Raw genomic sequence first — 10,641 nt, 5'->3', positions numbered from 1 at the left:
TCGATAAAAAGCAGTATTTATTTCACAAAATTTGTTTACAACTCCAAGCTCACGGGCGTTCAAGCGTGGCGGCCATCGATGCTCTACTGTTTAAAATAGCCTCGATAATCGCGACTGCTTTCAAGAATTTGTAAAGTCTTCAAAGGTGTGTTTGGTGATATGTAAAGTATGATATTCGGATCATAGAAAAGTTCTTAAGGGTCAATTTTTTACAAAATGGTTCTTCACCATGCGAGCTTCATCGCCCGAACAGTTTTTGTGAGGAATAATAACATCGATGAAGCATGTCGAGTTATGAATAGGTATGGTTTTTGCATCCCTTTGAATTTGATGTTGGTTAAGGCTTCCTCCTGACAATCCCTTTATATTATTTTTGCAGAATATTAGGCAAAGAAGGAATTCTCGATCAGTTTCGCCGCACGAGGTATTACGAAAAACCATTTCAGGTAACGTTTGGATTTTAGGTATGAATGTATTAGTATGTTCTCATCAGTCCGTAATTTTCTTCACCGGACGTTTGTTTTGAATTTCAGTATCGACGTCGAATCAATTATGAGAAATGTAAATCCATTTACAATGAGGATATGGATCGGAAAATTAAATTTGTAATGCGAAAGAACCGAACAGACCCATACCCCTGGTATGCTTAATTTGCTGTTCGTCTTTTTGTAGCTTGTATATTATGTTTTGGTCTGAAAATAAAAGGACTCTTTAAGTATCTCAGAGGCATTGGTGTGGAGAATATATAAAACATTTCCTGTTTACACAGTATTGCTAAAATATTACAAAGCTGTGGGATGTTAGGGAAGTGTCAGCAAGCTCCTTTGGTAATATTCTTGCTTCAACATAAATTCACAATGCTCTGGAAAACTCAGTGATGTATGTACCTAATAATTTCCCCAAATCATTCTGCTCTCAGCAACAGAAAATATTAGATACATTCATCACTGAGGGACTGAGCACCTTTGAGAAAAATCATGAAGCTATTTTTATAATGTATTGGTATGCAAGACTATTATACATTTTCTTGTCAAAGTCAATAATCATGGTAAAAAAAGTGACACTGTCTAAAACATTGTAATTTTGCAGTGTCATGAATGTAATAAAATATTTAAAAACTAGCCATTGTATTTCCCCACTACTAGTGATGAGCCGAACTGTGATTTTCGGATCACTTCGTTACCTGTGACTGCTACTCATCAGTAACGGTGATTCTTAACTGTGATTGCGATCACCGAGGTGAATCACTCTTTAAAGTCATCGGTGATTCGTGGTGCTGCTATTCCTGCTACTTTGTCCGATTCCAAGGAATGAGCTCTCCTCAATAGGAACAAATAAACTTATAGAAAATTGTAAAATTAGGCAAAATATTTTTTTTGAGAGAATAGTTCTAATTCCGAGTTTATATTACAATAATTAAGTAAATTTGAAGTGGTAAAAGAATTGATAAGGGGCAATCATTTCTTATACATATTTATAATCAAACCATCATAATTCAAAGCTTTAGCTGTATATTTCGCACAGAATGTCTTATTTATCATACAAGATGAATAAGACATCCTTATTTTACTATTGGTAGCATCATGGTAGCTGCCGAAGCTAACTTCACCGTATTCACAGTCGCAGTGATTTAGAGTAATTGGTGATTTAGTCACCGGCAGTGATCGGCTACTTCTCTTCAATCACAGGTGGCGATATATCGCATATCACTTGGTAGCAGCCAGAGCTATCTTCACCGAATCCAGTGATTGAATCACCGATCACAGTGATTTCGAATATTGAATCACCGACAGTGACTGCTACTTTTCAGTAACGGTGATTCAATCACAGTTAGCGATATATCGCTCATCACTACCCACTACACTTAACAGCCGAGGTGCATAAGCCGCCACTGACAGTTAAGGTGTGTTTACTTAGGATCTCCTTTATTTTCTTATTGATGGAAATTATCCATGGAATTGAGGGGATACTTCATTCAGCTTCGAAAAATTCGTATTGGCATGATGAAATTGGGCATTGACCATTGCCTCAACCAAAAGGTTGATATCATTATCAAAGTTAGCCATCAAAAAATGTATTTGGTATGCTTGGAGAATTTCATTGTCATTTGGTGAAAAATTTCTCGTTTGACGTCAGCTTTTCAATGTAGTATTGGGTTGTTGCCTCACTTCCTCTGTTGGCTTTTTATACTACTTTGTTCAATATTGTGCTGGAGTACAAACTATGATTTTGTGTTGCCTTCTCTGGAAAAAAATAATGGTGATGGAAAATTGAACTTCAGTCAAAAGGACATATTTTATTTTATGAAAATTTTTTGCTTAAACTTTGAACCCATCAAAACTTTTATTTTGATGAGTGAACAGTCATGTGAACTTATGGTATGCATTGGACCGGCAGTAATTTCATAGAAGGTGCTGTCGGTCCACCTGTGGTGTCTTTAGCCATTATTTTTATTTTATCTCTACTTTTCCAAAAGAGGTGATTTTTTAAAGTCATGATATTATCTTTCTCCTGGAAAGTCCGGGAAAATCATGGCTTACATCAGCCTTGATTGACATAAGGAGAAGTGCACACTAAAACCAGGGCAGCAGGCAAGCTGCTGCCATCAATGGCAAATTGCATGTAAATAGATGTGAAAAAATGTGCCTCATAGTAAAGTGAGTACCTTCAAATGCATAAGAACTGAAGTCACTCGGATGAATTAACCCATTAGTGCATAGCGTCCGATATATCTGACGTGTGCCATGTCTCACAATAATACTTCTCTAGTCGATAAATTCAATGAGTCAACTAAAATATTAGCAGGGGGGTGAATACAGACATCCATTTGAACTTAATACAGTATTAAAACGTAGCGCAACTCAACTGAAGCCCATAAAAAAATAAAATACACACGTCTGATATATCGGACGCTATGCACTAATGGGTTAATGCTTCTGTTGCACTCAACATAAGTTTCACGGACTAGAAAAAAATTAAGTGTTTTGTACTTCCTTTGCAATGCTGGAATTGAGTCATCATGGGCAGTAACACAATAATATTGCTCTCTCCCCGCTCATAAATCTTGGAAAATTTTCCTTGGAAAACATTTTAGCCAAACATTTCCTTTTCTTAAGAAAAACTAGATTGGAGGCCAGTTTATTAATCTGAGCTACCTTGTATGATGAAAGTTTTACTTGGGTAATTAAATGGAAGGTAGTTGCACTTTTCCTCAATAATTTAATATGTACGATATGTTTAGGCTCACAGAGCCATCATCTGGTACAAGGTATAGTAGTTTGTGAGAACATCACATTTGTACATTTGAGGAAGAGGTAGGGAAGGATTTGACAAATTTGAGGAAAGGGTGGGAAACGGACATATGGTAGGGAGACAATGAGAAAATATACAACTAAAGAAATATGATAAAACCCAGGGGTTGAAGTAGGACTCTACTCATAACTGTAGAAGAATGACACTGGGGAAAAAGAGCCAAAGAAATGGGAAGGCCAAGGGAATAAAGAAGAATAGATTGGGCAGTGTGAAAGAGAGGCCTGTCATTAGAAATGGAGAGGTGGGAGTAAGTGGCGAATCAAGGAAGAGGTGGGGGAGAGAAGTCCCTGAAAGGGTACTGATAAAGGAGTGAGAATTAGCAGCAGCACCAGGCAGGGATTGCAAGCGGAGGAAAATGTTCAACACAATACAGAGGTAGTGGATGGGCGAATGGAAAAACTCTGTGGAGGTTGGAGTTGGTTAAGGAGTGGGTGAAGAAAGAATTTAACTATTTGTTTTCAGGAAGGGGATCTTAAGGAGAGGAAAGCGAGTAACAAATACTTGTTTATTTATGAGCATATGTATATCACTTTGCACAATTTCAAATTGCTGTTAAATATCTTGTCTTGGGCTCCTATTTTTAACCCTTTCACTGCTGTGGACGTACCTAGTATGTCCGCACGGCAGACTGCTGTGTATGTACTTTTTCTTCCTCCCTGCCATGCGGTCAGTACTTTTGCCGAAGCACTTCGAAGGGTCGCTAATCCACGACCCTATCCTCGACCAGCTCACCCACGCAGGACCGTCTCCTCGACCCTACGAGCAGGCAGCCTACCTCCCGAAAAGTGACCTCTCCGACTGCAAGTTGAAAATCAATCACTCAATCCGATCATCAAAGAATTATTGTTTTCATCGCACTCCCGCCAATCATTCAATCAAGTACGTCTTAGAACCGTGTTTCTGCAATGAAAAATACGATTTTGTTAACTTTGCTAAAATGGCCATTTTTCCGGTTGTTCTCAGCCACGTTTCTGGAAAAGTTAACAAAATCGTTATTTTTCATCGTAGAAACACGGTTCAAAGACGTACTTGATTGCTTGATTGGCAGGAGTATGATGAAAACAATTATTTTTTGATGATTAGATTGAGTGATTGAATTTGAAATCACAGTCAGAGTGGTCACTTTTCGGCTGGTAGGGTCGAAGAGACGGTCCTGCGTGGATGAGCTCGTCGAGGATAGGGCCACGGATTAGCGACCCTTCGGAGTGTGTACCACACCCATCCTGGAAGTACCTGCTCCATGGGCCCACAAAACGCATTTTAACATTTTCGCCGCATGTGAGGAGAAGATTTTCGGAGATTGAACAGCAGCGAAAGGGTTAAGGTGGAGAATTTCTGGTTGGAAATAACAAGAATGGCTAGTCTGTTGCAAGTGTTTGACGAGAAGTGACATTTCATCCTGATTTTTCTAGCACCGTCTATGGTCTTTCATTTTGGTAATGAAACTTCTGCATATCTGGCCTATGTAGCACATGCTGCATGAATCACAAATTAACTTAATGTATGCCGGATTGATGGACAGGTTCTACTTTGTCTTTGTTACGACATAAAATTTTACCAAGAGCACCAGGGTTGTAAAAAGGAAGCATTGCATTTATTTTTGGGGAATTTGCAAGCGCTTGTTGGAAAGATCTCCCACAAACACTGTGAAGTAGCCCTCTGGCATGAGCATACAGGCATAAAGCAAAAATGTGCAGATATAATTACTTCCACACTTGTTAATCCAAGCATATCTCACTGCATGAAAGTGAATTGCAAAAAAAGGCTCAATCCATCAAAGAGAAGGTACTTAAAGAAAACCTGATTATTTCCAAAGCAGACAAAAGTAACAGTGTAATAATCATAAATAAGTTCTCATACATAGAATAATGTGTTGGAGGATAACCCCTTTGTGATTCTCCCTCTTGATCCCACTGATAGATTTCTAAAAAGTGTTAAAACAGCTTTATCTTTCTGCTCTAATCTTTTGTGTGATGTAGAGAAAATAAGTTACTACAAATGAATCCTCTACCTCCTAAGTTTTATGGCCTTCCTAAGATTCACAAAGATGGAATGTCCATTCGCCCCGTGGTCTTTTAGGCTCACCATCCTTTAAATTAGCAGCCAAATTGAATACCATTTTTAGGGAATTATCTGGTTTTTCATCAAAGTATAGCATTAAGAACCATCATTTTGTTATGGCCCCTTCAACACTTCACATTACCTCCCAACTCCAAGCTAGTTTCATTTAATGTAAAAAATCTCAGAGCTGCAAAAGCATGGGTGAATAGCTCGCAAGATAGGCTTCAATCATTTTTTCAATTTATTTCCTGGCTTTTGAGAAATGAGGCTATTCTAGCTTCTTGCTTTCATCCAAGTTTAAAGTTTGGTGGCTTTAGTTTAAATTTTAAAGGCTTGTAGACCATATTTCCGACTCTGAGCTAAAATGCATTCAAAATCTCTTCATCAATTCATTAGATTCATACATTGCCCGTGCATGTAATGACATCGTTGACGCTACCATAGTAGTCACAAGTACTAAAGTGGTGGAGAGGATGGTGACTTTGTTTGTGCAATCAAATACTACTGGAAAAATAGCAACATTCCCACTATGAATTGGAAGTTGTCAGCTATTTAATGACAAAAACAAGTCTCTAGTTTTTAAAACTATACAGATATTAAGAAAATGTTTATCAGTTTCAGCATATGCCTACATAGGCATATGTGCTCAACTTCACCAGTGGAATAAGACTGTCTCCACTTGCTGGCTTTATCCATTTCCCTGTGAGGGGATCTCTGACAAATACTTTTTTTTTACTTGTATTTCTTAAAGGGTGCAATTCATTCGTAGAGGGGTACAAATGAGAAGTTTTACTTTTTTAAAAAGAAAATGCTCCTCGGCCTGTATTTTGCCCAGCCGTGATAGGGCCTTCGACTGAAAGTGAATCTGGAACCTTTTATCCTGGTTACCTAATGCCCTCCCCAAAAAGGCACCATGTTCACGATTTTACTACGCTACACCATAGATATCATTAGGATTTTTCATTAATTTCATGAGGCTCATCTCCTTCAGTCACAAGATCCTAGCATCCTGTAAGGTAGACTACGTGCCACACCCATTATGCCTCGTTCACATTACGATCGTCCGAGCCGTCGTCGGAACTATCGTGCATTCACATTACGATGGTTGAAACCTGTGCTGCTCTCTAGTGCTGACATCTAAAGTGAACGGGAAATTGATTATTAGCAAAGCTGTTGAGGTTTGCATTGACAAGATGTTACTGTTTTCAACGTGTATTTACCGAATAATTTTTCTTCCGCTCATATTCTTCCATCCTAGGACAAATCCATGAAAATAATTGAGCTTAACGAGCTTTTCGTCCTTCTCTTGTCGCTTCCGTTTCCGGTCTCCCAGCGCCTAACCATAGTAAAGTGGCAACCTTCGGAACTACGTCAACTATAGTCAGAACTTGCATTCACACGGCTAGTTAGGTCAACTATCGTTAGGACGACGGCTCGGACGATCGTAATGTGAACGGGGCATTACCCAATCCATAGGAGCATCGAAATACGCGCGAATGCGCATTCCGTGTGGCATATGTGCAGGTGTTTCGCGAAGGTTTCTGCTTTGTTGTTTGTTTTCATGTGCCGTGTAACAGTTATATATTGAATTGCGAATTTGTAATTACCTTCGGCACATTTAATTATGGTTTTAAAATCAAAATAAGATCTTCATAAATCTTTACCACCGGGCTTATTCATTTGATTAGTTGCAGTTTTCTGGGATTAGTTGTTTTAAGGAATGGCTTCAGCCTCCAGTACTAGTGCCAGAAGCTTATTTGTTGAATCAAAACTAAGATTGTCAGATCGTGTTCAAGTCAATGTTAATTACGTCGCATCTGTGGCCCGGCAAATTCAGAGAGGGGCTAAATCGAATGAGGTAACGGTGTTTATTTTCAGTTGAATATATTAATCCTTTTCAGTTTCTGCTCTTATGGTATCATATTAATTGACTTAAAATGTTTAATTATATTTCTAGACGTTAATGCATGCGGCAAAAAGTTTTGCGCTGCAGGAAAATACCATTGACAATTCTTTGGAGGTTAGTAAGAGTCTTGAAATTTAAATATATATAACAAAGTCATCTTGTCTTGTTGTCTTACTGTATATACTACCCAAATTATTTACAGAACTTGAAGAAAATGAATATGATCGCGACTCATCTAAGTTTTCAACAAGAGTCTATTCAGAAGAGCGCCCATTTACTCGAAGAGGTTAAGGAGGAAGTGCGGGCTATGCAGAGGTAGTTGCAATGTTAATTGCTATGTGTGTGATAAAGCTAATACCTTAATGAAACTATAGCAGAATGCTGTGAATTGTGTCAATTATTGATTTCTAATCATTATTAGGGGATTTGCGTAAAATCATCAGTGCCTCCTAAACTGCTATATGCTCTAGAATTCTCTTGTGATGGATAAAAATGTTGCATTAAATATTACCTTGTCCGCACTTTTTGGTATTATTGCACTTTAACCCAAATTGTCAATTGGCTCCAGCTTCTAAAGGAATTGAGGGGTATAATCCTCAAGTCCTTTGAACCGACTGCCTTCCTGAATTCCTGGGTGCTGCCCTGACTTCTGCTGCCTACTGATCACGATATCTTTTCCTCTTCTTTCCTTGTGCCTTGAGGCAAAGATGGAGGTGTTCCTTGATCTACATATACCTCTATTCCATGTAAAAGATGAATGTTAGAATGGTCATTATTTGTGATTCCATTTTATTAAGATTAATTTGATATGCTTTATTTAACATTTTTTTGCTAAATTTAGCCCTTTACTAAGAATGTGCAAATGATTACTGTAAGAATGAGAGATGGGATAATCATTCTTATGTGAAGCTCTCTTCATTTGAAATATAGTTCCTACGGCTGTGTCGTTTTTAAGTTTATTTGTGAATCCTGAGCGTAGCCAGGATTATTATAGGCCACCAACTGGGGAAGGGGCAACACTTTGAGAACAAAATGTTTTAATGTCCACCATTTTAGGTTTCTTGGGAGGGGGGCACCTTCATTCCTACCCTTGGCTACGCCCATGATGTAAATTGGATTTATGAGGGAATGTCCTTGACTGTTCATGTTTAGTCAGCAATTAAACTTTTTCTATCTTTGCACAATTTCATATATTTCATACTGTAATTTTATTTCTGCAACTCCAAAAAGAGCAGCTCTTTGGGCTGATTGCTAATTTTATTTTCATGATATTCCACAAAAAGTAGCCATATTTATTCCTGTTAGCATTTGAATTTATTTTATTACTGCTGTGTATTTTAATGGTTCCCAGAAATAACCATTGATAAGAATGTGATTATACTTGTATGTACTGTTGTGTTGTGTAGTTTCCTTTATTTAGCAATTCACCATTAGGTTTAATTTTTTTTAATTGCTTTTATGTTTTCACACAATGGTTTGCTTTAGCTTCCCGCAACAATGCCTTTAATTGTCGTCACTTTTTTATTTTCCTGTATTAAGAGTTAATAGTTTGTCATTGTATGCTGGACATTTTCCATTATTGGTTTCCCTACTCATGAAATACTGCCAAATATTTGGCATTTACAGGTGCTGCAAAATTCTCACTGGCCTAAAGAAATACATAGCTCAATAATCATTTTTAGGAAATTAATTATTCTTAGTTTTTAATAGTTTTCTGAAGTGGGATTATGGGTTATGTCAGTGGCCTCGATGTAAAGCCATCTTAAAGCCTATGAATCTGTGCTCAAATCTGCACCATAAAATTTTCAATCCGGATTCAGATACATTTCAGATACACATCATACCTTTAGGTGGTCACTTGAAGATATTCCTCTAGCAATGTCTCAGTACCTGTCCATTCATAGATTTCCTTCTTCTTGATCATTAACAAGATCCACTGTGCCTTTCACTAGTACCAGTGATTCCTCTAATATTTTGTACAATCAATCAAATCTCAATTTTTCCAATAAACTCAAGTTTGAATTTAGGAGAACATAATTTATCTCAGTCTCACATTCCGGTCATGTGGTCTACTCCAATGGCTGCTTTTGACCATGTCCTACTATGAATGGAAACACATCATGTTAGAAGAAATATTTTTAATGTCATGCCATGATGCCAGAGTACTGAGTGATCCTCATCAAGCAAATATTTCTATACATTGGTTTACGTATTATGCATTTGGAGTTTCCCTTCGTGTAAGACTGTCTTGGACAAAAAGTGTAAAGCCTCATCTTTTTTCCTGTTGTTAACTTTCATTTTGGTTCTATGCCCTGCTTTATTTCCTTGTTGTTTTGAAATGATATTTTGGTCTCATCACATCACCTCTACAGCTCATCTTGTATTTTTCATCACCGCTGTATCATTCTCTGCAATTCATTTCCTACTGCATCCCCATACTTTGTCCATCCTTTTTGAAAGAAACCTATCCATTTATTTGCTCAGTGATTAAAATTCCTGTATCATTAATTCAGTTGGTCTTTTTAAGCCTAGGTATTCAGTCATGTATCAAATTATTGTCAGTATCATGGTTATTATAGTTTTATTATTCTTCTTTATTATTTTCCTTCAATCACAAAATGCCCTTCTTTAATGTACTAACCTTCCTCAGAATAGATGCCTTAACAATATGTATTTTTTTGCATTTAGCTGCATTTAAACATTGCTCACATTTTTTATGCCATAAATTGTTTCAAGTACCCCCAAAACTCCATTTTTCTTAGTTATACTGTATTTTATGGAGAAATTATTTTATTATCTTGATACCTATAAATATTGTATATGACTGAATGATTTATTTTATTTCCTATTAATTTTAGATGCAGAATTTTATGTTGAAAAACTTACAAGAAACAATTTTTTGCTCATTAATTTGTATTATAACTTGCACAATTTATCAAGTCCTTGACTTTGTTACATATTTATCGTTTTAAGCTTTCTTCTTGGAATTAATGTATTCACAGTCTTCACGATGCAGCTCACTTGCTTTTTGGTTCTCATAAGTTTGTCAAATTCATTGGTATTTTTGATGATTGCTTTGTGTAAAATGTTATTTTCTATGTAAATAAGTGTGTAGATAAATACATGTGTGCAACGAATGCTCTAGCTATTTCAATTTTACTCCCTAGAAAAAAATCACTCAGTTTCTGACTATTCTAATGCATGTGCTCTTTCCCCGTTCAAAGCTTCTTTGGAAGTTGCTCAAAGATAGCTTTTAGTGTAATTATTTTCTCTGAGAAATATATGTATTGGGGCTGAGCTTAAATTTGCTAAATATATACTAAATAGAAAAATGGCCAATGGGTAAAGAGATAATATAATGT

General features: G+C 36.9%; 2 protein-coding genes across 4 annotated transcripts; both read left to right on the top strand.

Annotated features, from left to right (window-relative positions):
* Window positions 1–77: 77 nt before the first annotated feature.
* On the top strand, window positions 78–715 carry LOC124154332 (28S ribosomal protein S21, mitochondrial). The gene is made up of 3 exons (XM_046528003.1): window positions 78–302; window positions 380–446; window positions 534–715. The coding sequence occupies exons 1-3, from the start codon at window positions 217–219 to the stop codon at window positions 648–650; spliced, it is 270 nt and encodes an 89-aa protein (XP_046383959.1). The 5' UTR covers window positions 78–216; the 3' UTR covers window positions 651–715.
* Window positions 716–6,867: 6,152 nt separating this feature from the next.
* LOC124154328 (BLOC-1-related complex subunit 7) lies at window positions 6,868–10,416 on the top strand. 3 transcript variants are annotated; one of them, XM_046527996.1, is made up of 4 exons: window positions 6,868–7,231; window positions 7,331–7,393; window positions 7,482–7,594; window positions 10,138–10,416. In XM_046527996.1, the coding sequence occupies exons 1-4, from the start codon at window positions 7,094–7,096 to the stop codon at window positions 10,154–10,156; spliced, it is 333 nt and encodes a 110-aa protein (XP_046383952.1). In that variant the 5' UTR covers window positions 6,868–7,093; the 3' UTR covers window positions 10,157–10,416. The 3 variants fall into 3 exon arrangements, with proteins under 3 accessions (XP_046383952.1, XP_046383953.1, XP_046383954.1); XM_046527997.1 differs by lacking the exon at window positions 10,138–10,416 and adding an exon at window positions 7,848–9,526 and having other exon boundaries at window positions 6,869–7,231; XM_046527998.1 differs by lacking the exon at window positions 10,138–10,416 and having other exon boundaries at window positions 6,871–7,231; window positions 7,482–9,526.
* Window positions 10,417–10,641: the final 225 nt, after the last annotated feature.

The sequence above is a fragment of the Ischnura elegans genome, chromosome 2, assembly GCF_921293095.1.
Source record: "Ischnura elegans chromosome 2, ioIscEleg1.1, whole genome shotgun sequence".
In the NCBI taxonomy this organism is placed as follows: Eukaryota; Metazoa; Arthropoda; class Insecta; order Odonata; family Coenagrionidae; genus Ischnura; species Ischnura elegans.
Note: the sequence above shows the minus strand (reverse complement) of the source record. Positions and strands in the feature narration are given on the sequence as shown.